We start from the raw sequence: 27,762 nt of genomic DNA, 5'->3' as shown, positions 1-27,762 counted from the left end.
AGAATTATGGTGTAATGTACGAGGAACAATAAATAGATCTCTTAGTGTTATGTGCTGTTCTGAGTGATGAATCTTTAAGTGTAAATTTAAAAACATTTTAGTACTTCTAATTTATAGGATATTTATTGACGAAACTGCCTCTTTGTCACCTTATACATAATCGCAGTCTTGCAAATATTATTATATGATATCAATCATGGCCATATTGTTTTTACGATACAGTAGATTTTAGAATAAGAGCATTTCATGACGTTTACTAAACTCAGCACAAAGACGCTTTTATTATTAGATTTATGATATATTGTCTATTTTAATAACTTCATGTTATTATTTTTATATTTATCATCTCGTGTACTTAAATATAATTGATTTTTATTTATTTGTGATCAAATATCTTGCTTTTCAATAGTTTTATGGTTCGTTACTGTTCAATCTATAACTTGTATAGTCTCTTTTTGTAATGTTTTGTATTGTTGAATTTTAACTGTATTAAATTTATAATTTAAAAATGTAGTGTAGTTTTATCTATTCCCATATGAATGCACATTTTAATTCCTTAGCAATTAATATACTATTTCATTACTTAAATTACTCGAAAGCAATAAAATTGTAAAAGTTCGTTTAATTTATCCGCACCGCTTCAAAAGTCAAACGTGTGTTTAAAAGGAAACATGTTAAAAATGAAAAATATTTTAAAATATTGTTTTATTATATTTTATTTTAAAACTACAGTTGCGTTGAATAATCCAACGACAGAGGATATTAGACTCACGAAAATATTAATGATTCAAAATTACACTTGTGCAAATGTGTGTATTATAAAATGTTGTCCAATAGGATTTGCCTATTTTCGTAAAGCAAATCATTCTGGTTGTATCTCTATTGGTCAGTCAGATACTGATTTATTTCTTCAATCAAAACACTCGATAAATATTCGTAATTCTGTATTATACTATATGAACTTAACGGATGCATTCGAAGTTATGAACGGCGTGCCTTGCAGAAGGAAATATAAGGAAAATAGAGCGTTTTTCATACAAAAGGTAAGAATTTTTTTTTCATTAACTTTCACATGTCATTAGATGTTACCAACCTTGAATTTTATTTTCATTTGTATTTTATTACCAATTAGAGGAAATGTGTTTTTTTTTTTTTAATTTATTTGTTCAATGTCCGAAATTGCCCGAAGATCCCACCCTAAATTAAGTGTCGTGTTTGTTAAAATTTCCCAAAGGAATTTTGTTTCAATTAATCAGACCCGAATTTATTTGGCCCATAATTGATGGAGACTTTCAATGAAATGAAACCATGTGTATTTTTACACTCATGTATTACAATCAACGCGGATATTATTAACAAAATATAATATTAGTTAAACAAAAAAATAATAAATGCATTAAATTGTTTCGCTTGAGTCAAAATGGTCAGAATTCAAAATCAATATTGAGATATTTTTAGTCCCGATTTATTGTTAAACACAGAGAGTGTTTCTTATAAACATATTTTAATAAAATTAACTGAATTATTTTAATAAAATAGAACTGTAGTACGTTAATGTATTATAAAACGATTTCCAGCGTTAAACGAGAAAGAATGTAATGAATAGTTTTGTCCAATGCGCCATTTGCCAGACATTTTTTATTAGATAGTGAGTTATAATATAAATAGTAATGATTCATTAAACCTATTAGAAATATCTTTAAGAGATTAAATTAATTAAGTCTTGCTAGAACAAAAACGTAATAAAAATTATATAGAATATCCTCTTAATCATAAACATTGTTTGGGCGTGGTATATTATTACACACATATATAAAACAATACTGAAATACCCGATTTATTTTTGTTTACTTTAAAATAAGTTTATTTTAAAATAAGATAACTTTTAAAAGAGTTATGCATTCGAATGTCCTCGTGTGTGTCAATTTTGTGTTTGTTTTTATCATATTATATGTGCTGTTTTTATTTGTTGAAATAATAAAAGTTGAGCGATTCACATTTTGCATTTTATAAATGTATCGTGTTCGAGGTGTGCAATAGTGACTTTAAAATATGGACGTGTACATTCATTTTTATATTTGAATTATTTCAAATGGGTAGATGGACTGACAAATGGACTATCTGAATCAATACACTACTTCTCATTGACATAGGCGTTCTAAAAAATACTTTGGCTCACTACACTCTTGTGGTACCTATCCAGACGGGCCTGCACAAAGCCTTTCTACAAAGTAAGTTGATTGATTGATTTATCATAATTTAAAGTAAATCATATATTTATGTTGATGTAAGTTTATAAAACAAATTTCTTATAAAATTGTTATGTCGGAAAATAAAACATAGCTCTCATAACAAGAAGGCTTATTATTTAATTGTATGAATTCCTAGAAACATACACTCCCACATTTCAGTGAAATAATCATATTTTATAAAGAAATTAATAATCGCGATAACGCTAGCGCACATAAATTTAACGTAATTAGGCTAATTAAAAATGTGAATTCATTAAATTGAAAATACTTAGACGACACTTAGCGAAGTCTTTGTGATTTTAACCGACCTCAAGTGATGGTTTTTAATTTGGCTGATATTTTTGAAGCAATGTTGGAATAGAAAACGCTTCCGTAGATTCTTACTTAGATTTTATAGAATTATTTAAATACAGGGTCTTACTTAGATTAAATTATTTATATACATATAAAGGGTCGCATTACAAAAGAATGAAAAGCAACGAGCTAACTTTATTATTTTAGTGTGCATGACAACCCTTGTAACTCGCCGAAAGTCATACTTCTTTTGCTCGGCCATTTTTTTATCAACGCGTTCTCAGCTTCCATCGTCTTCGATACTAAAAAAAGATAACTGATTTGATTTTACAAGGGCCTTTTTTTGTATTGTTTCATCATTATCATCATAACTTGGTGGTAAGGCTTTCTGCAAGTTCGTCTGGGTAGGTACCACCACCCACCAATCAAATATTCTACCGCCAACAGAAATGCTTAGTATTTTTGTATTCCGGTTTAAAGGATTAGTGAACCAGTTTAACTACATGCAAGGAATATAATATCTTAGTTCCCAAGGTTGGCGTATTGGCAGTGTAAGGATAGTTAATATTTCTTATAACGCCAATGTCTATGGGTGTTGGTGACCACTTCCTATCACAATTACCCGTCCACCTATCTGTATCATTATCATCCTACTGTGGGTTATAGGCCAAGCAAATTGGTACTGTTTAGATGCGTTATACTGTAAAATATTTTTAGAGGAAATTATTACATTGAAATACATTCATATTAGTCGGATTGGAATGTTAATTGTTCTAAAAATTCAGTCAAACGTTCAATAGGACATTTGCCAATTTTTAATTAATAATTATTGTTGAGATTATTTCAGTCTTATTACAAATAATTCCAAGTATTTTAATCAAAAAGTCGTGCGTAACGTGGACAGCGTTTGTCGGGCTCGTGATAACTTGTTCGAGCGAAACGCCTAATTAGACAAATACAATTTTAATGAGTTGACTAATTGTTATCTTAAAGTTGTTTCACGTACGAAATTGTCAATATATACGTGAGAAGTGCAACGCCTCACCGGAAAATATACTTATGCTCAATATAATGTGAGTAATGTTATAAAATTAATATATTTTGAAGAATGACTTGTCTCAAATAATATTTACTTGCGATGTTTAAACTTTAGGCATTTAAGTATCTACTTCATATATCTATTCACCCATTAAAGCAAGTTAAATTATTTAATTTTTAATAAAATAAAATTAACGAATTTCATCTAATTTGTGTTTTTTGCTGTCCTTACACTTAGCAGTCTCACGCACACTAAGACAACTTGTAAACACAAGCGAGTTACTTGTACTAATACGCTGCACGCCGACAATAATTTAACACGGAGGGGCGCGCCTTCGTGAGTAAATTGATCTATAATATTGTTTTTGTTTAAGGTAGTACTATTTATATTTATCTGACGTTTCAATAAAATTGTGCCGGTTGTGGTGGCAAACTAACTGTCAAAAAACATCGCTTAAAATAAACAAGTATGAACTCATCCAAAACTCGAATATAATGTATTATTAATGTGACTGAATTTATGAAACAAAAATCATAATTCGAATTCATAACTTCAACCAAGACTGACTTTGTTTGTCTAACATACATTCGAAATCCTTATTAACAATTTCATTAAATAAAATAATTTGAGGTACAATACTGCTCAAAGTGGGTTAAACAGTATCCCATTATTTCGTAGAATATATCCACATTCAATTGAGTTACGAGTGTTCCGTAAAGTGATCTCAGCTCTATTTTAAAATTTATTATATTACTGCAAAATTCTGAGAATACAGAAGACCGAAAGACCCGAAGGTCGTGTCTTTGTATTTTCAATAGGTAATGCGGTATTAATTAACATATACGTGATCGAGTCAACGTACCTATGATTATTATTAATAAATAATTACTTTGTAACTCATATAAAATAATAATAGTAGATATTATTTGCAACTGAACATTCGCAAGAGTTTTTACCTTAGTTTTCTAAGAAATAATGCGATACTGTTTAACCCACGGTGAACAGTATTGTACCTCAAATTATTTTTGATTAAGTAAGTAAGGTATAAATAAAAGAGAAGGACCAGTGGTTAGAACGCGTGCATCTTAACCGATGATTTCGAGTTATGATATTTAGTTATTATGGATCTAAAAGTTGTATATAGACTCAAATGAGGCAGTGACGGGCAATTAATGTAAGTACATGAGTTTCTCGCAACAACTATTTCTAGCTTAAGTTTGAAGGTCTAACATTTTAAACCTTTTAGGGCCTTACCTTGCCAGCTGACGCAGTTAAGAAGTACTCTTTATGTATTATTGTGAAATTCGTCATGATTATGATTATGATTTACTTCCTAACCTAACTGACTTCGCTTAGCCGAAATTATTTTTTTAATAAATTACCTGGTAAGAATAAAATTTATTAAATTATTAAAATTAACGCTCCTTCTCGCATGTCCCGTATACATAACATACATAAGCAGCCCGTAAATGTCCCACTGCTGGGATAAAGGCCTCCTCTCCCTTTGAGGAGAAGGTTTGGAGCATATTCCACCACGCTGCTCCAATGCGGGTTGGCGGAATACACATGTGGCTGAATTTCGTTGAAATTAGACACATGCAGGTTTCCTCGCGATGTTTTCCTTCACCGCCGAGCACGAGATGAATTATAAACACAAATTAAGCACACGAAATTTCAGTGGTTCGTAAATGTCCCGTATAAAAGCATATAACCTATTTAATATTCCTACATTTCAATCAAACTTAGGACATAACGCTGCTGTTCCAAGGCTCTGTAGACAATATAACGCACTGTCTAGCAATAATAATGACCTCGATATTCATCGTCACACCTTGACCAAATTCAGAGTGTCTCTCACTATACTTTTAAACTAACACAAAAAAAGTTTAAATAATAAGCTTATTCTTAAACTTAAGTTTCTAATTTATATTTGATTTTTACTGCTATGTATTATTTTTGCCCTTTTATCTTAATTGTATTTAAATGTTTTTTGCTTAATGGTGGATGCTGTGGTCTCCTGTAATTGAAGGAGCACACAACTTGTAACCCTTATATTGTTTAATTTTCAGAATATGTGTTTCGTGTGTATCTTTTGTTGGAGACTCATAAATTGAATAAACAAAAAAATAGTCAAAGATAATTTACAATAAAGTACTAAGTATGACACTTTAAATCCTATTATATTTGGATTTTAGAGGTGAATATGGGGTTTATTCTTGTTGGTGACGTTTCGATAAAGACCGCACTGTCACCACAGTGGTCACTGACTGTAGTGAATAATTACAATGACTAATCCACAAAAGGCAGATAATGTCACGGATCTTTCTGTATAGCCTAGGGTAAAAATAAATACACAACATTGACCTTGAATTGACATGACGTCATTGTTTAATTTAAAATGATTTGTTATATTTTTTTATGGATTCATGATAAAATTGAGTTTTAATTGTAAGCGAAGTCGTTAAATGGTGTAATGTAATTCATGAAATGAATTGTTAGATATGTGTGCCACAGCCGTTAACAAATCGAATGGAGAGTGTAAATCTAGGAATAATTTACTCCTGCAATTGTCTTATAGTATTAGACATTTTGGATTTTTTACCATATCTGTAATAATTGTTTTGCTCTGGAGGTACACGGAGCGAAGATTGTAGTTTATTACATATAAAAATTTAAACTACAATCTACTTTATTGTAACCGTTTAAAATCAATCGTGGTTCGTCAAAAAAATAATCTCTTTAGTATTGATTAAAACTTTAAAATTTTATGTACAAAAATTTTAATAAAATTTGTGCAAACACTGCACACAAAAATACTAAAATACTGTTGTTGTAGTTACCCTTTATAATTTATATAAGTAGCTTGAGACACACAAAGTTATGAAGAACGTAAGACGAGATACTCATTTCATTTATTTATTTATTTATATTTTAAGTGTTAAGAGATAAGTTGATGGTGTAACTATTTCAAGTTACACCATCAACTTATCTCTAAGCACTTAAAATTAACAACTGGTACAGGTAACATTCAAAGTTATACATACACAAAAATATTTTTATTTTTTTTATTTATTTATTTTCGAAACACCATCGGCATATTCACAAAATATTTAAGAAAAAGTAAGAAATACATTCTTGTACAGTGTGATACACCACTACAGGCGTTTACATTTTACACATCAAATAACAAAATAATAACAAAACATTACACTCTTACATAAATCTTTAAAATAACAACAAAAATATGAAAGATATGAAGTAACAAAAAGGAAACCAAAACAATAATAAATTACTCCAAATTAAAAGAAATAAAAGCAAAAACTAAAAAAATACAAAATCTTGACACAAATTGAGCAAATAGTCTAATTTTTTCTTAAAACTATTGCTGTTATGGCTAAATATATCAATCTCATGAGAAGTGAAAATATGATCAAATAGACATGATTACTTGTAATACTTACAGACCACTCTAAGGCATTTATAAAAATCGTAGCCACGATCAAATACCGTACATGAATTTTAATCTAATTTTTATTTCAAAGCGAAGTGCACATTTTTATGTGGCGAGGCATTTATAATCTCCTATCCGTCATCCGCCCACTTCATGGATGAAAATGTAATGTTTTAGAGATATATTTATTTGTTTTTATACACCGAACCATCGTTATATTTTATCACTCGCACGTAACAAAAAGCTGTTATAGGTTTAGTATGATGAAGTTAACATTACTGGCAGGGTTTGGTGTATGAACCAGCTACAGGACGCGGCTTGGCACGGGTAGAAAAGGATTAACATGTAACGTTGATACCGTAATACTAGATTTGTTAAAGCTCCCAATCAGCATGATTTTTTTCGCCATCTTCAACAAGGATCGTCGTATATCAGCAAATTTACATAAATAATAATATTTACACATCTAAACCTTCATAAGGAAATATTCCGCCTTGTTGAATACCGCGTGAAAATCAATTCACTAGTTTTTAAATTTATCACTTTCAGAAAGACATATGCGGTGGGGGAGTTTATTTTATAATCATATATTATGTAGTAAAGTTGAAGGCTATAAGAAAAGAAAACAAACAAGGTTGATTAAGTAAGTAAGTAAGGTATAAATAAATTAAGTGGAAGAACAGTGGTTAGAATGCGTGCATCTTAACCGATGATTTCGGGTTCAAACCGAGGCGGGTTCCACTGAATTTACACGTGCTTAATTTGTGTTTATAAGTCACCTCGCGCTGGGCGGTGAAGGAAAACATCGCGTGGAAACCTGCTTCTGTCTAATTTCAACGAAATTCTGTCACATGTGTATTCCACCAACCCGCATTGGAGCATCGTGATGGAATATTCTCCAAACCTTCTCCTCAAAAGGGAGAAGAGGCCTTAGTCCAGCAGTGGGAAATTTACAGGCTGCTTATACAATGTAATGTAATGTAAATAAAAGTTCTATACGAGATTAACGAACTATTTGGTTTTATAACTACTTACACTATATAGTAATCATTATTTCAGAATGCTCCGACATAGACCCTCCTCACACAAGCCTTTCTGGTGCCCTTTCAAATATTAAAGATATTTATCGCAAACAATGAGATTTCGTTATAAACAACATAACTACTTTTTACTCAATATTAAATACCTATAGACAAGAAAAACAACAAGTTGGTTTCAAAGTAAAAAGAAAAGAGCGAACCAAAGTATCGCGCTCCAATAAAAAAATATTTAAGCTCCATTTAAAAAGAATATTTAAGATTTGAAGCTGCGAAGTCGTAAAAAAATATAGGAACGTTACAACTCTATTTTTCCATCCAATCCATCTTTACTCGTAACTCAAAAACGATCGGCTACTGATGTAATAACATATCGTTAAATATAGTACCGTTAGCAAAAGAATACTTCATAAATATAATTTTCCTCATCTTTGTGTACTATATATAATTATATCACCCGTCGCATTAAGCTAGATATGTAGGTATTATGCAAGTCCTAATGCGAGTCGTTATAACAAACATGGACGTAAATGTTCAACTACATGTATGACTTAATAACAGTCGACCAATAAAATTACAGACATATACAGGTTTATTGGTAATTCGACGTATTCCCGTTAGGAGGTGATAGGGGTGACTGTTTGCGCAGTTTTCATAAATCATAAATCAAGATTCATAAATTGCAGTTTTCATAAATCAAAAGAAAAAAAATAGATTTTAATTGATAAGTTTTTTTAAATAAAATTTTGAAGTTGCATTTTTGACTTATTTTGAAAAAATGTAAAAAACGTGATAACTCAAAAATGATTGACTTTTGCATTATGCATATGGGGGTTAAAATTATCGCAAATACGAGTAGTCACTCCTATCACCTCCTAACGGGAATACGTCGACTTACCAATAACCCTTTATAGAAATGATGCATATTTAAGTTTCTGACGTTTTCAAATAATAATAATGTAGGCAATAAGATTATTGCTTATGGTAGACCTACAATACTGCTAAAACAAGATCTTGAAATTTGAAATCAAAATATTCAATTCAAATAATGTTTATTCGAGTAGGCTCTTGGTATCACTTTTAGATCATTCATTTTACAATATTAAATTAAATTTTGAGCTACCAGTGAGATTCTAACGAATAGAACCGGCAAGAAACTCAGTAGTTACTTTGTTTCAGATAACCCATTACATAGATTAATACAACAATTGAAATATTACTTATTTTTGTCTGTCTGTTGATCTTTCATGGCAAAACTACTGAAGCAAATTGATACGCAAATGAAATTTGAAGCAACCCCTAAATCACGAGCGAAACCACGGACGAGAACTAGTCGTCTATATAATCCTTGATAGACTAATAGTTATTAATCAAAGTTTTCTTAACATGTGGTTTAATATTAACTGACTAAGTTAAAAGGAAGGAAACTTAAATATAAAATTTAAGGATTTTATTATATAAGCGAACATCTTGCCAAAAGAATTGGATTGAATTTGCGGAGACAGAAATCTGTTGTTACAAGTTTTTCAGAATGTTACGTGCATTGACTATAATTGGTATAATATTTTAAAAGATACACGCATCACAAAAGCGTATTGCGATTCGGTTTTTAAAATTTAGTGCGCAAGGAGTTTTATTTCTTAGTCATTTACACCAAACATCAAAGTAACGAATTTCACAATAATATATAAAGAGCTCCTTATCTGCGTCAGCTGGCAAGGTAAGGCCCTAAAAGGTTTAAAATATTAGACCTTCAAACTTAAGCTAGAAATAGTTGTTGCGAGAAACTCATGTACTTACATTAACTACCCGTCACTGCCTCATTTGAGTCTATATACAACTTTTAGATAAAGAACAAACATAAAAAAAACTTGTTCTCGTCCGGCTAGGGAACAGTGCGTAGCTATCGTAGGGCCAGGTGGTGCAGTGCACCAGGGCTCCTGAGCTCTGGGGGCCCTCTAACCTAAGCTATGAAAAGAGCTTTGAATAGAGATGAAGTATGGATTTAATTTACTAACGATATGTTCAACTCACTGTATCCTGTATCCTATTCTTATTACTATGTATAATTTTGAATGCCAATATACGTTAAAGAGGGGGCGAGGGCCCGATTCTTTTTCTATGCACCGGGGCCCTTACCCACCTTATTTTAACTTCCCTAGCAGTGGCGTAGCTCCACTGCTAGGGAAGTTAAAATTATAGGCTGTTATAATAAGCATGTATATTACATATAAATACTCTTGATTACACTGTTTATTGATGAAAACTGCATTAAAATAAATTACGTAGCTAAATATATGTATTTGTACAGACAGCGGTAAGCGACTTTGTTTTATAGTATGAATTTCCAACCTTATATACAAAATGGACAAATTACAATTCAGTTAATCTTTTTATATAAGTGTTTTTTTTTCTATATTGGGAGCCTATGGTGTTAGTTAAACCCACTCTGTTTAGAGTTTGGCCACTGTTTCGTTTATTGTTGTTTTGTCAACATGGTCATACTATTATTATACTTCTACTAAATATATAGCAACGTAGATATATTATAGTTATATATTTTTATAATATTGGCGGACAGGAAAATGAGCCACCTAATGGTAAGTGGTAACCACACTAGACATTGAAATAAATATTAACCATTCCTTACATCGCCTTTGATGACGTTATGTCTCTTGTGTCTGTAGTTACACCTGCTCACTCACCCTTAAAGCCGGAACAAAACAGTACTAGTATATGAGTGGGTGGTACCTACCCAGACGGGCTTGCACAAAGCCCACCACCAAATACAGTAATTACATCCTAATGTGCCATTTCCGTATGCCAATTAAATTATATTATTCGATGTCAATGTAAAACAATTATTTATTACATATTGTTTTGAAGATTATTTATCACGAATGACAAACGAACTCGGTTATTTAACTAAATGCATTTGCAAAAGGTCATCAACCTCGTGTTCGGTTAAATCTTAATTTAAATTTCTACAAATTATAGTTAATGTTTAACTTTTACGTTGTTGTTGTACGTGGCGTTAAAGCTACATATAATTACATTTTAACAATACTCTTTAAAGCGCTTTTAGCATGATTTATATACAAATGTATTTAGTAACAGTCAATTTAATGCTTATAACATACTAACCAATACTTAAAATGCTTAGAAACAAATTAATTTATTCATGAAAGAAGCTTTGAACAATTAAGCCTCGAGCTCTATACATGAGCTCACATGTTAGGAGGTTAGTTTGGTATAAATACAGCAAAAAGCCGCTTCTGAGCGCAGTCTCACCTCTCATTCGACGCAAAAACGTGTACGCCACGCGAATATAAAAATCATCGTCGGCATTTTATAACAGAAACTCGTTCTATTTTTAAAATACAAACATGCGTGTTATTATATTTATGGAACTGTTTTATTTTTTATTCGTTAGTGGACAGCCGTGCAGCGATGAAAATAGTCTCGATCTGACAAACGCTGAACATTACGATAGTGACTTAATAAAAGACGGCGTTCGTTTCCCTCCAAATTATGTTTATACGAAGAACGTTAGTGGCGAAATAAAAACATTCGGATGTGTGTGTGAGTTTAAAAAGTGCTTTAGGAAGTGTTGTCCTTTGGGACAAGTTTTTCTTAAAAGTCCTTCAGGTAAAAAGTGCGTTGATGAATATGACATTATTCAAACGAAAGGCTTGAATGTATCATATATAAATCAATTCAAAGGTACTGTTAATATCAATGAAACTGATAAATATATGCTGTTCCATGGAATGCCCTGTGGAGGAGTTGTATACATTGAGGACAGAGATAAATGGTTTATTCAAGAGGTACATATTTTTGTCAATATATACATATCTTTATCTTTATATGAAATAATACCCGTCTCTTTTAAATGAGTACAATACGCGCACGGGTAGAATAAGGAGTTTTTTCTTGAGTAATTTTTTAATGATCAGATATCGAACTTAAATTGATCTACACGAGCAAACAGCGAGTCAATTCTTCTAACTTATAACGGTAATGATACGTCCCCGAGTTTATCCGATCCAACTTTGACCATACCGGAACTGTATCGTTGCGTTTGTAGAATATGTTTCGTTTCGATTGCTATAAACTGACAATGTTTTTAAAATTAAAGTATCAATTCACCTAAAAACTTCGGGTATTGTGATTCAAAAATACCGTTATATTTCTAAAACTAATAAATCGAACAATAAAATTTCAATATTTATTTAAATACGCTATTGTATTGAACTAGAGTTGTACCATAAAATATCGATGTTATATTGTTTTTAGTATAAAATAAAGTTACGCAACTGACACAAACTGCAATCAATGAAATGTAATTATTGAAGCAAAATACAATCAAGCATTTTTGAATCGTTAATATTAGAACTCTATCGCTATTTCGGAAAGCAAGAAACTCATACAGTTTATCTTTTAAATAAAAAAGTTTACAATGGTGTTAGTAATCAAAATTATTCCTTTAAAGTCCTTTATTCCAAAAAAAATCAATGAATAATAGGATTTATCTATTAATTTAGTCGTATTCATATTTTTAAATTTCTTGAATGGTACATTGATTATATTTTCCAGTACCTTATTATAGATTGTATACCCTAGTCCAAAAACAATGACGGACATACAGATTGCATCTAGATTGCTCTATTAAAAGTGAATCAAAGTAGGATCCTTTGAAGGTAACTATTATATAGACGAAATAAAAAATATAATATGGAGACTTCTATCGCAACGTATTTATAAAGAGAAAATTTAGACCAAACTAAATCAAATGCAATAAAATCAAAATATTATAATTTTTTTAACACAAAATCTACTAAACTGATTGATATGCAACTTTCAAATTATGTTAAGTTTATAAATTTTGGACAGACATCAGCTATATAATTGTATGTTAATATGTTGCTGGTATTTTTCTTAATATAGCTTTAATTGCCAACGAAGTTGAAGACAAATTACCAGACCAGGCGCTTTGAAGTTAACGCTGCCAAAACTATTACAGATACACAAAAAATATGTACAAGAGCTTCATAACTCTCCAAAATATCAAGACACAATTTGAAGAATAATTCTTATCAAAATGAACATCATTTGAATTCTACATGCGCACTTATTTTTATATATTGCATATCGAGCCGTTTTTTTAAAAAATAAAATGATATATTTAAATATATCGAGTTGTACGATGCAGAAGCACAAATATGGCGAAGAAATCGGTCGGCGATCGTTTAAATCCGATCCGTTAAGAAATAGCATCTGCTAAAATTCCCGTGATAAGCGAGATTGTATATTTGAGTATAAAATGTGCAAAATCAAATCAAATTGTGTAACCTGATTGATTTGTATAACTGGAAACAGAAAATATGAGAACTAAAAAACAAGATGCCCAAACAAGAGAAAAAAGATCATTCATGATGTGATGTACAAAAAAAGTTGGTGCACTGGCAGCCCTTCTAATGTCATCCGTACGAAGTCTAGTCAGTTAGTGAATTAATACTATAAGTTTAATGTAATAAGTGTACCACTCAGCAAGTTGGGTTCAAAAAACCCAACGCTGATTTTGATGGTACCCTATGTAGTTATGACGGGCTGTGACAATCTTTGTTAACATTTAATATAAATACTTAAACATAAAATAACCATATAATATTTATACATTAAATAAATTTAAAATAATAATGATAATATTTAAAACTTAGCTTAACAAACATAATAAATAAAGGCACTATTTTTCACAGACATGAAGATATTAGTGTATTATTAATCTCCTAAACTCTTAAGAGTCAACAAGGTTATGGATTATATTGATATAAAAATGTCTTAATGTCTAAACTACCAAATAATATATTCATTCAAACTTACTACACTGGGATATAACGTCTTTGGTTGGGAAATGAATAACAAGCGGCCAATATTTGTTGCAAGGATTAGGGAATCCAGAAAAATCCAGACAAATCTAATCAGATTATTGTAACTTGAAAATTCAATGACAAATCATTAAATTTATGTAAACCTAAACTAGGCAAACCAATTTAACAGGGGGGCATTGCATTCCAAAACATTGAATTATTCCATAAACTAATAAAATGCATATTGATATATTACGAAATTCGAAGATAAGTATCTAAATCAATTTATTAAAATGGATAATAAATACAATAAAACTAAAATTATTAATAATAAATACATTTCATATTAAATAAAAGTTTCTAAGTACAATATAGGATATATTTAAAACATTACAATGATATTATAAATTAATTTCCGTATTTATATCAAATCATGCAAAACAGGACGAGATAAAAATTAAGTGGGAGTGATCAATGTGAGTCAATGACAAAATATTTGCAATGGTGGGAAACGGATTACAAGGCGAAATAATCTGTCCTCTCTTGGCACGGATTGGACCCATTAAAATATAAATGCAATTAAATTAAGATCTACAAATAGCTTAGATGTGGCAATTATAAAAATAAATAAGATTTAATGTTTTACTATTCATTCATAGATTTATTCATACGGTGCTTCCCGACGGTGCTTCCCTACACGTAAAATTATTTTAGTTAGGGTATTCTGTAACAAGCAACTCGAAACTCACCGCGAAACACGAGCTCAAAAATGTCAGAATGTGACATGAACTATAATAATCTAAACACGCGGTAGCGTGTCAAGCCAAGTTCAAGTAAAAGTAAAATGTACAGGACACAAGTATCAAAATGGCGTATCACTGTTAGTTGTCAAAATTTATGAGTAAGATACGAAGTGATTTTTTATACTATATACAATCAATGTGTAGTATAAAACGGGATTATTTAAAACAAATGTCGATAGAAATTTGTTTATTATCAATCGTTTGGATGTTATATTTCATAAAGTTAAGAAAAGAGGTCAAATGTCCGAGGTTTTAATGCGGACAATATTTTGCATATTATTAGATATAATTCAATGTAAAAAATAATAGCTCACCATCGACCTTCACATTTAAAGGTTTTCGTAAAAAAATTATTAAATAAATGATGATGTAATACGTCCCTTAACTGAGAACCCAAAATATAATTAATTAAAATTTTATATTAACTGACTATTAGAAATTTATAATTATACAGTCTTTATCAATAATTATTTTGGAACCTTAGATATATAACTTCCATTTATAATATTTTTTACGCCCATGAATTATTCTAATATTGAAGTTAAATAATGAAATCAATCAACAAACGGTAATTTGCAAGGCATTCGGTACATTAAGCTTCATTAATATATTTTAAATTAAAATCATTACAGTTATAATTAGACATGACATGATCTATCACACTTAGCATGACTTTAATTTCTATTATTTGTATTCTGCACGCAATAAAACGAACATACATATTACATTAAAATATCTTAAATATGCGCGGCAAAAACACTTGCACGTTTTATTGTCTAAAAATGGCGTCGTCGTCGTTTCATAAAAATAATAAGTAAAGTAATAATAAATATTGGACAACATCACATACATTACTCTGATCCCAATGTAAGTAGCTACAGCACTTGTGTTATAGAAAATCAGAAATAACGACGGTACCATAACCACCCAGACCCAAGACAACATAGAAAACTATTGAACGTTTTCTACATCTACTCGACCGTGAATCGATCCCGGGACCTCGGAGTGGCGTACCCATGAAAATCGGTGTACACACTCGACCACGGAGGTCGTCACGTTCAGTATTCTCAATGTAAAGCTCTATATATGTCATGTAAAACTATAATTACATGAGGCCAAAATACTAAACTGTGTGATTACTTTGTAGTATAAATAAACGTCTTAACTAGATTTGCAACCAGTTGTTAAAAATATCTTTTTACTCTAAGTTAATCAATGATACTACATATTTATTTTGAAAGGGTAAGAACCCTCTAAAAAACTAAGATGAGAAAGAAAGATCTCTTGTAAAAGAGAAGTTTCGCTGATGTTTATCAGATAAAGAAGTTTTTTTCAAGATATTTTCATCTACCATCAAGTATCGACAGACATACTTGTATCCAAATGTTATTGCAAATTATAGCCAATTACAAAACTCGACACAGCCCGTGACTGTAAGGTTGGGCTAGGGCCTTCATTTTTTTGAGAAGGCTTGGAGTTTATTCCAACAAGCTGTTCCAATACGCTGTTCCAATGCAGGCAGCATATTTCAGCCAACTCGTACAAGTTTTTTCACGACAAATACAATTTAATTGAACACATGATCTGAACCAGGGTTTGAACTCTTAATCTGAGTTTTAGATGAGACATAAGAATTATATTTAAAAAGAAAGCATCGGTCTATTTATAGGTAAATCATAAGAATCAACTGAATCAAATTCTAAAATGTCTTATGGAATAACCTTTTGGCACTTTTATCCTAAATTCAACTCTAAGGACACATACCTTTGCTAGGTAAGCGGTATATTTATTATTCGAACGAAATAGACTTCATTAAGATCACGGTCGCAACGACCAATAAAGTAAATCTGAATAATCAACATAATTCTAGAGCTATCCGGCAAAGTGGTCTAAGATTAGAAGTGTGCACATTGTATTCGATTGATGACCGTTTTAATGTCTGACAGAAAACAGTACAAATTATATTGATCAAATATTTTCGCTATTAACATCCTGACTAATTTTAAAGAGTTATTGCGCATTTGCAAAGTCTTACTCTTGCAATAATCTCGTATTAATACATTGTCTAATTAATAATAATTAGGAAAACTGTATTAAAACACTCTAGTCGAGTATGAATTAATATAAAATTAGCAAGTTTGCATAATAAAAATAATTGATAAATTGCTTAAAAATAATCTATGCATGAGATATAATATTTTATACATAGAGAAGGTTTTATAATTGTTAAGCCTAGCTTGATTTAAAATCTTATCACAGACGTCCGCTAAATGATATCTCCCTGAATTTTTAACTTCGCACTTCATATGATTTGACGCTGGTTCGTTGCAAGGGTACGACGCCAAGATTACTATAATTATATTATAAGACTCATTCGAAACTACTTTGAGGATTTAGTCGTAATATTTATCGAGGTTAAGGCCAGTTCAATTAAATTTACGTCGCCTAATCTGAAGGTAGTTTAAATGACGTATGACGATTCGTTGCATTCAAACCAGCCTTGCTAGAAGTCCCGCTTCTCGAAACATCTGTGAGATTTCATTTTTGAAAAAACAATGTCGTCACAGTCAAGTATGATAGTTAAAGGGAAAATTTTAAGGCATAAGATAAATTCTTAAGTCGTATTTGGATAAAACACTAAAATTAAATTATAAGTAAGGAACATATTCTTCTCGTGTCCTCATTGCTAGACTTCCTACTTCCCACGGTTAATATTCGAAAATAAAATGTCCTCCACAGATCTAAGGATTATCAACTGAGACACATTTAGTGTTATTTGTGTGTAGAATAGACAGAAAATATTTGGCACATATCGTCAGCTGGTTTCAAGAGTCGCTCGACGTTGATTATTCGATGCAAAAAATAGTAAAAGATTAAGAAAACTACTTGAAAATATGCTAAAATTATCAATCTATAAACTGTTGCTGTACATTCATTTACTAACATATTTACCCGTACATTATCATTCTATGGAATAGTTATCCAACACGACTTATGACCAGCCGCTACCATTTTTTTTTAGCATTAGCAGCCTTTAAATTTCTAACTGACTAACTGCGCTGAAGGCCTCCTCTCCCTTTGAGGAGAAGGTTTGGAGCATATTCCACCACGCTGTTCCAATGCGGGTTGGCGGAATACACATGTGGCAGAAATTCGTTGAAATTAAACACATACAGGTTTCCTCACGATGTTTTCCGTCACCGCCGAGCACGAGATGAATTATAAATACAAATTAAGCACATGAAAATTTAGTGGTGCCTGCCTGGCTTTGAACACGAAATCATCGGTTAAGATGCACGCGCTACCGCTAGGTCATAAATACTAAATAATATGCAATAATAAAATCTGCCTTGTATTGAGTTTATATTTTGAAGCATACCTAATCGACTGTTCATAAATCAATCATAATGTTGAAACAAATTGTGAAAAAACTTGTATCCAATATTTATCCAATATTTTATGGTGGTAATAATCGATATGTCCATTATATCCAGCATTTTATTGACACATTAATCTCTGTTCAGCGTCTCCGTGGCGCCTGACAAGTAAATCACCGAGGGTTAATTTCCTCATTTCATTTATAACCGTGGATCCAACAGGATATTCCGCGTACCAACATTTTATATGCCTAATAGGATACTCTCAGTGGTGATAAATAAATTATGAAATTTGATGAGAATTAAAATATCTGTAGAAATATACTTAAATGTTTTGATTTTGAATCATAGAAGCGCATTGTTATTTTATTATATTAAAATTGAAAGTCGTAATTTATAGTCTGTATATCACGTAACCTAAAACAGGAGCCGCCCGCGCCGTGGTGTTACGTCAGATACGCAAAAACTGTCATTTTAGTATCATCTGGGACATTGATATAGTTATAATGCTAGTATTTTTACATTAAATACCAACGGTAGCGATTGTAATTCATAATTTTCCCAAAAAACACGAAATGTTTATAGCTATTAACGTTGAATGAGTGCCAGTCGCACATACCCAGCGTAAAATAAAGTAAAATACCCTATTCTTATCGTGTTTCAGCAAGCAGATATTTATTGTTACAGTTAAACGCAATTAATTTCTGAATGTTATTTGACTGCTTTCTAAATGATTAATTTCCTGTTCGAGACTAGAAGTTTTTTTAATGATCGACTTTTGTAGTAAAATCCACGTGTATCCTACTAACTACAATTTAATCATTTCTTCCATATCGTATATCTTGAGAATATAATAGTTCGTTAGTTTTTTTCTCAATCTAAATAATATTACTCAAAAATGTATTTAATTTACCCAATGGTAAGAACGGGTGCATGTAAACCAATGATTTCGGGGTCAAGCCCAGGCAGGCACCACTGAATTTTCATGTGCTTAATTTGTGTTTATAATTTATCTCGTGCTCGGCGGTGAACGAAAATATCGTGAGGAAACCCGCGTGTGTCTAATTTCAACGAAATTCTGGCACATGTGAATTCCACCAACCCGCATTAGAGCAGCGTGGTGGAATATGCTCTAAACCCTCTCCTCAAGGGGAAAGGAGGCCTTAGCCCAGCAGTGGGAAATTTACGGGCTGCTAATGTAAATGAGTAACTACTGAGTATCTTGTTCTATAATATCTTTATTATTATATTTATATTCGGATATATGAATAAAGTGTATACTTTATTCATGTATCCGTATAATAACTGTATAGTTATTACATTTTTAGATGTATATTTTAGTTTAGTTTGGTTTAATCTCCGGAACTTACGATCCAATTCTAAAAAAGATTCACTGGCTTAAAGCTACAATACGTACTCGTATAATTAAACGAGCTTTTCTAAAGGATTAAAATCGGATTTGTATAATGGGTTTGTTTTACTTCCGCAAAAAAGGTATACATTTTTGTTATAGAAAGTTGTACTCTATATATACACTCATAAGGTATAAAACAGCTTAACGCTATGATCTAAAGAGGAAATCATTACCTATAAATTTCAACCAATACGTTAACCGATATTGTTAATAAGTTAAAAAAATGTACTCGGTTATACGGATGCATTACGACAAATGGTATAAATATATTGTCCGGTAGCTTTGACAGGACAGATAATACGTAGACATAAGCAAGAATATTAGTAGCAAGAGTATTCGTAAATATAGTACTCATGTTCTTGCTTATGTTATATACTCTGTCGAAGCTGTTGAGTTGAGGATCTCGCCTCCTCTTTATGTAAGATTTTCTAAGTCTTTATTTTATTATTTTCTTTATCGCTGTGAATATGCCATAAGTAAATATCTTAAAACTTTTGCGTATGTAGTATGATTATTAATGTATACATTTTGTATATAATAAAGATAGTATATATTTGAGTATCGATATATTTTTATGGGAATCTATATATTTAAATACATTATAAAAATGTACATTTTTGACGACCTCCGTGGTCGAGTAGTGTGTACACCGGTTTTCATGGGTATGCCACTCTATTTATAAAAAAAAAACACTTCCTTAGAGTCCAACAAAAAAGGTTGCCTTTAAGGGAGCGATTTTTACTGATTAAACCGCCGGTTCTTTTTCCCTAGCTTTATTTGTAACTGTTTTTTTATAACGTGGCGTTCGGTAAAAAGTATTTGTATTCATATCTTTAACTTGTTCTGATAATTAATATAATTAAAAATATTATTATGTAAGTTTATGTCGACTGTTTATTTTTGAAATGTATCGCTAGTCGCGAGCAACTGATAAACGTCAGGAACGTATTCTCGTCCGATTTATTTGTTGGTGTGTTTTGGTACAATTTTGCACGCTGAAATGGAATTACTCTCATTAAACGGCGGTGAAATTTTACATATCGGTTCAATTCGAATAACAATGCATTTTTTGTAAACATGACCTGATTACAACCAGGATTCGCTTCAGACGAACTCCTCCAGCACAGACATCACATATCTTTATATATATATAAATAACTACCACTCACTCATTAATCACGAAGTCTCAGAAACTATAACACCTAAAAAATTTTAATTTGGCAGGTAGATTCCTTATAGCGTGAAGACATCCGATAAAGAATGGATTTTACGAAACTCCACCGTTAAGGGCGTAAAATGGTGGTTGAAAGTTTATATTTTAAAAATTTCGCGTGGACAAAGCCGCAGGTTCACCTAGTTGTATAAAAAAGCTTATTTTTTCTATAAAATTTATTTGATGTAACGTCCATAAAATTACAAGACTCAGCTAGTCTTTAAATATAATACATAGAATATTTATAACTGTGTCTAGCCTTCACCTACTTACCCAATTACTAAGAATACGGTTTTCCTGAATTTATAAACGACTGATATGTAAATGTTTATGGCTATTTTTGTCTTTAGTCGACTTAACATTTACATATAATAAAACAAAATGAATATGTTTTCGTTTTATTATTGAATAATAAAAAATATGTAAATATAAAGAAAATATCAATAATGATGCTGTACTGCTCTGGAATCTCGTTTTGGGAAACTTACTCCAACACTTAGCTCTAATCAGATATGGTGGATTATGATACAATTTTATCCGGTGCATACAGGTTAACTTAATAAATAAATGTCTATCATCACTGCTGATCGCGAAATTGATTACATACTTGATACAAACACAAATAAAGCGCGTGAAAATTCAGTTGCTCTTGCACGGACTTGAGATCGCATCTTTGGTTAAGATTTACGTGAACAATGAACTATCACTAACAAAATACACTGCTTCATTGATTTACATGGCAAGAGCCGAGGGCCTAGTTTCAATACATTTAATTTAACACCAAAGGCTATTTACTAAAGTTTTAATTTAAAATAATATAACATATTATAAAAGAAGATATACTAAATAAAATCCCCTACTTCTTATTATGGCTCTACGTGCTTGAGACTTGGGAGTGTAAAACGGCCAACGCTTTAATCCTTTACTGAGAATTTATTACCAGGAAAACCAGAAGCTTTTACTTGCTGGCCCGGGATTTGAATTTGTTTTCGTGGAAACAAATATCTATCTATTTCTATATAAGCGAAATACGACTGGCTGATTCATCACGATATATCCGAAACTATAGGTCCGATTGACTTGAAATAGAGTACTTCTTAGATGGCTATTAAGAATTTTTGAAAAAAAAATCAACTTCAAGTTTACTAGGAACTCTGAACAGCCAACTTTTTCATATAATAAATGTATACATATATGTACATATAGGAAATACACTTAACGTACATATTATGTAACAGCCTGTAAAAGTTTCATTGCTGGGCTGGTTTCTATTAAGAGGAGATTTGGAGCTTATTCCAACGCCCTAATCCAATGCATGACACCATTAGGCACATACATGTAGTTTTTTACATACAATTGAAAAATAGTCTTTTATAAAGTAATTTTATTGTTGATTCTTAAAGAATGTCCTTATCATTTTTTGTGACTTTTCATACAATTAACTTTTTATATATTCAATACCATCGAAAATCTATACGAATATTATAAATGTGAAAGTAACTCTGTCTGTCTGTCCGTCTGTCGCTTTTTTCACTGCCACACCAAACCGAATTTGACGTAATTTAGTATGGAGCAAACTTGCACTGCGAAGGACATAGACTACGTTTTTAGCGTAACACATGACAACCGACAACTAAAACGCGAGCGAAACTGCGGGCGACAACTAGTATCTAATACATTATGCAAAAATTACAAGTTCCTTGTAGATCTTAGTAAAATACTTATTAATACATACTACAAATTACCTCACAAATAATAATATCTAACCGGATTCGAATATTAAGTTATGATAATGCATTGATCGAGAGAACAAGAATTACAAATGAATTGAAATCTATAGAAATAAATAAAATAGTCTTTCTATAAGGAGAATAGTAGCAGCCTGTAGGGAAGAAATGGCATGAAAGAGCCAGATTTCTAAACGGACCAAAAAAGTACACTTTAATGAAAAAAAAAAAAATTTTTTTTATAAATTATTATTCATTTCTAAAGTGTCATTTACAACACGAAAAAACCTTAAATACTATTGCAAAAACAACGAAATATTAATTTAAAAAAAATAGTCTTCTGACTCTTTCATAAAATTTTGGTATTGAAAGAACCATTAAAAGTTATGAGCAATCTGTTTTATAAAGTATAATTGTAAGAATATGGCAAAATAATAATAATTACTCTATTAAAAAAATACTAAAAGACAATACTAACAAATCTTTTTTTAAACAAATTTGTAACTATACTATAACTAACATTTTTAATATTCGGTTAACAACGCTATCAGTCATATAAAATAATTCTAAGGAACACTTTAATTAAAATTAAAGCTTTCGTTATTTACATTATTTAGTCTAGTCAAGTAGCTCTTTCAAAACCTGGCTCTTTCGTGCCACTTTTCCCCTACATATACCACTGCTGGACTAAGTTGTCCTCTCTCTTTGAGGAGATGGTTTAGAGCTAATTCCACCACGCTGCTCCAAAGCTGCTCTCTTTGACGAGAAGGTAGATAGAAGTAATTTACTGTGAATTTAAAGTCTCCATATTTTTAAGTTAATATATTTATTTTTTACCATAACCAAAATCATTTTTATATTTTTGTCTTTATTTTTGGCTGTCTGTTTGGCGGGGCTTATATATACGAGTTGATCGTACAATTTAGCTGTATTTAAAATTAAGACAAAATTATCCGTATTTTATATTTGACTTTCACTGGCGGCTTCACCCGTGTGTAGGGTTGTTGGTGTAAAAAGGATATAGGACTATGTTCTTCCTTCCGGTTCAAGCTTTCTTCGCACCAAATTTCATCTAATTATCTTTAGTTGCTTAGCCTTAAGAGTGTAACAGACATACAGAGTTACTTTGACACTTATAATATTACTAGTGCGTCTCCCGCGAAACTACGCGTTTATTCAAAAGATCTTTAGGACCTTAGTACCTTTTTCTCGTCCCCAAAAAGAATTCGTTGTTAAGTTGTAAAAAATTAGTAAATTGCAATTAAGAATCCTCTTTTAACAATCCTTTTGCTCATCTACGGCTGGAGCTCTTCAAAATAAGGGCATAACCGATTTTTGATGAACAGATACAGTCTCAATATTATATAAGATACAGTATTAATATATAAGATATTACTGTAGTTTAAAATAAAGCTGTAAAAATATATTAAATAAATAATCGTTTTTAACGGACTCTAGCGATAGGGTTGAACATTAATACACGTTGGTACAGTTTAAACGTTCGAACCCAAACTTAACTAGCTAGTTTCAACTAGCAACGTTAGATGTCGCTATGTATGTAAATTATTTGAAAACATTTTATCGCAGATATTAACAATAGCCTGCAGAATACGAAAATGCTAAAAATCCAGTTAAAGAAAATCTACTTAAATTTTTGTAGATACATCTATAGCCATATTTTTTAAATATATTTAGATAATAGGTAATTATGATTGTTTTTATTTAATACTGGCTAGTACAAAGGATTAATTCCATATTTAAATTAACGTCATGTAAACTTAATGAGATTAGAAACATGTTTCCTTTTTTTTCGACTGTTTCAGCCGAAGGCTATTCGTATTTATAATGGAATCCTGCACGGCAACAATGGCGTAACTACGTAGTCATTCAGATGTTTAATTAATTTAATTTACTTTTATTTAAATTGTCATAACTTTTATTGTAAATATTATTTCGGACGAAGAAAATTGATTGCGGAATACATGATTACCAATTCATTGAACGATTTTCCGAATAATTTAATCGCAACGGAGAGAATAAAAAAAAATATGTTTTAATTTAATTTGTATAAAAGCTGTCTTTAAATGGAATTGGAAACTTGAACTTTTGCTATTCTTATACGTCGCCTTAAGCTTTACCTAAAATTTAAACAAAATATAATTGTATTCCATTGTAATTTATATTTGCTTATAAAATCTTTGATGTCATGGAATATTCAAAGTAGAATATTCAACTAACATATACCAGAATCAATAAAACCATAACTATGCGGTCAAAATGATAATTATATCAGTTTAATATTTTTGTTATCAATTTTGAACTATCAACGTATAAATACACGACAACCGGACGATGAAATTGATTTCTATTTTTTTTATTAGTATAGACTATTAGAGTAACAGAAGGAATAAAGATAAAAAATCTTAGATTTGAACATATGAAGTGTTTGTAGTGTTTAATATGGCGTTAATTTAAAATATATTTATTTATAACACTTATCTACTTTAATTTTACTTCCAAAGTCCGGATAGTGACGTCACTGACATTGAAAACGCCATTTCTTCAGAAACCCATTATTAATTACATATTCCTTGCGATTTTCTAATAGCTCTGCTATACTAAGCACTACAAACATTTCATCGTTAATTTAAGATATATAATATATGTCGGAGAAGTAGTCGGGTTTACAGATTCCATCGCAGTGAAACGCAATCAATTTAAATAATCTTTATTCTTTCCGTTAACAATTTATTGTCTTTTTAAAAAATGTGTCAATGCAATATGGCGTTGCTATAACAATGCCCGTTTCTAACGCGTCCTTTTCGAATGAATCAAACGGATATTCACAACTACAACTTTTTATAATAAATTAATGCAATTACTGCAAAATCATTCTTAAAATATAGTTTAATATTAAAGATGAATATCTATTTGGTTCTTATTATTAAATATAGCTCTTAATTAATTACAATTGAATTACTTAAAAAAATAATATAATATTTTATTACATAGTCCGTTATGACACAATACACGTGTCGCTGCAAGACGAATCCAAATTAAGTTTTACTTATTGAATAATAGTGTTTTAGAAATTTACATATATAAAATATAAACATTAAAATGATAATTGACAATATATAATATATATTATTTTATATTATTAATATTTTAAACCATTGCCGATAAATGGCGACTTGCGCCCATATATACATACTTATTTATAACACTAATCTACCTCACTAATTATATCTACTTTTACTTTAATTCCAAAGTCATGTAACTGACATTAATAACGCCATTTATTCAGAAACCCGTAATGAATACCTATTACGGTTTTCTGAATTTATTAAGTTAAATTTGATTATTTGTCTTTGTTCCTGCTGTCATCTATATAATTATATAAAAGCGAAATACCACTTACTGACTAATCACGAAATCTCAGAGACTTTAACACCTAAAATTTCCACCCAAAATGGGTAGAACATGGTTGGAAGTTTGTTTTTTATAAATTTCGCACGGGTAAAGCAGCAGATTCAGCTAGTTGGAACATAATATTGGAATAGGCTGTAGATTAGGGCCCCAATTTTACTAATAAATCGACAGTATCGCAATCGAAAAGTTTTCTATGCCTTTTTTATGGTATCGGTAGGCGGACGAGCAAATGGACCACCTGATGGTAAGTGGTCACCACCGCCTATAGACAATGGCGCTGTAAGAAATATTAGCCATTCCATATATCACCAGTACGACACCAACCTTGGGAACTAAGATGTTATATCCCTTGTGCCTGTAGTTGCACTGGCTCACTCACCCTTCAAACCGGATCACAACAATACTGAGTACTACTGCTTGGCGGTAGAATATCTGATGAGTGGATGGTACTTACCCAGACGGGCTTGAAATAGGCCGTTCAGTCGTTTTCAAATTTTACTAATACGACGATACTACGGTTGGGTCAAAGTTGGATCGAAATATAATAATGATCGTATCGGAGCCCTCAGTTAATTAACTGAATAGTCAAAATGTATCATAATAGTTATATGTTAATAGATTTAGCGCACAGTATTTGTACTGAGGGATCAACTAAACGCAGCCTAAAGCTAAAAGCTCATTCTCGCTATACCCTAAATAAGTTTAAGTGTCATTTTATTGAATCGACTTCTTTTGCTATTTTATTTTTTTCTATAATTACCTAAAAACTTAGGAAATATAATAACCTTGTGTTTATTCACGTTTATGGTTTCCCCTGTCTTCCGTAAAAACACTACAAATGGTGTTATTAAATAAGGAATAGTACTACTAATATTAAATAAAAAAATCACCTTCGGGATTAATTAAAACACATCATCGGCCGCAAATGCTATTATATTATTAAAAAAATACAATTATATACCTTTTACCGAAATTAACCAAAACATAGCGTTAGATAAACATTTATAAAAAAAACTTTGTTTCTGTAATTATTAAATAGACAGCCAAGATGGCCTAGTGGTAAAAATAGGTGAATCATAATCGAAGTATAGAGGTCCAAATCCGAACGGGACAACTGGATTTTTATGTGCTTGATTTGTTTTTTTAGTTCATCCCTTGCTCGATGATAAGGAAGACACCGTGATGAATACATATGTCGTATAAAAATTTGCAACAGTTTACCTGTTTTTTAAAAAAAAACTACATTTAAAGTTGCAAAATTTTGGTCAAATCCCCAAACTTAACTTGGACGATGATGATGATTATGATGATGGTGATGGTGATGGTGATGATGAATTAGGTGGTAACGAAGATAAAACTGATGGTAAAGATGATAATGTAGAAATTATGGTTATAATGAGGGTAAGAAGATAACGGCATGAAAGTCATTATGATGATGGTGGTGACGAAGAAAGTGTTAATGATAATGAGAATAATTTAAAAAATCGATATCGTTCGTAATCGATATCGATATCGTTTATGACATTACAAAATACTGCGTACTTCAGGTGTAGGTATTAAATTTCTGCGTAATGCTTATAATTATATAGTTGATTCATATCTAGTACGTACCTATATTTTACAGTATTTAATTCAATGGAAAATATTATGTGACTACATTTTTACCATCATAATTTGTTACACAGTTGTTGACAGGACGTTGACGATTACGTCGTACGTAACTATAAAAATAACATATTTTGATTCACATCGAATAAATGTGAGGAACGAAAAACACATACGCGAACTCTTTTAAACACACACATGAATAAGCACACGCACGCACGCACGCTCGCACGCAAGCATTTTGTTAA

At 30.9% G+C, this 27,762-nt stretch overlaps 1 protein-coding gene across 5 annotated transcripts in view; it reads left to right on the top strand.

Annotated features, from left to right (window-relative positions):
• Positions 1 to 11,371: 11,371 nt before the first annotated feature.
• Positions 11,372 to 27,762, top strand: part of LOC125068048 (G-protein coupled receptor Mth2-like) — a 62,116-nt gene continuing 45,725 nt past the window's right edge. For all 5 annotated transcript variants that reach the window (XR_007119764.1, XM_047677029.1, XM_047677024.1 and 2 more), the window contains exon 1: positions 11,372 to 11,900. Coding sequence is in view for 4 of the 5 variants with exons in the window: in XM_047677029.1 (XP_047532985.1) it covers positions 11,460 to 11,900 (441 nt within the window). In the remaining variant the exon portion in view is untranslated. The remainder of the gene's footprint in view (positions 11,901 to 27,762) is intronic.

This window comes from Vanessa atalanta, chromosome 13, assembly GCF_905147765.1.
Source record: "Vanessa atalanta chromosome 13, ilVanAtal1.2, whole genome shotgun sequence".
NCBI classification, from domain to species: Eukaryota; Metazoa; Arthropoda; class Insecta; order Lepidoptera; family Nymphalidae; genus Vanessa; species Vanessa atalanta.
The sequence above is the reverse complement of the archived record's forward strand: the minus strand, read 5'-3'. Positions and strand labels throughout refer to the sequence as shown.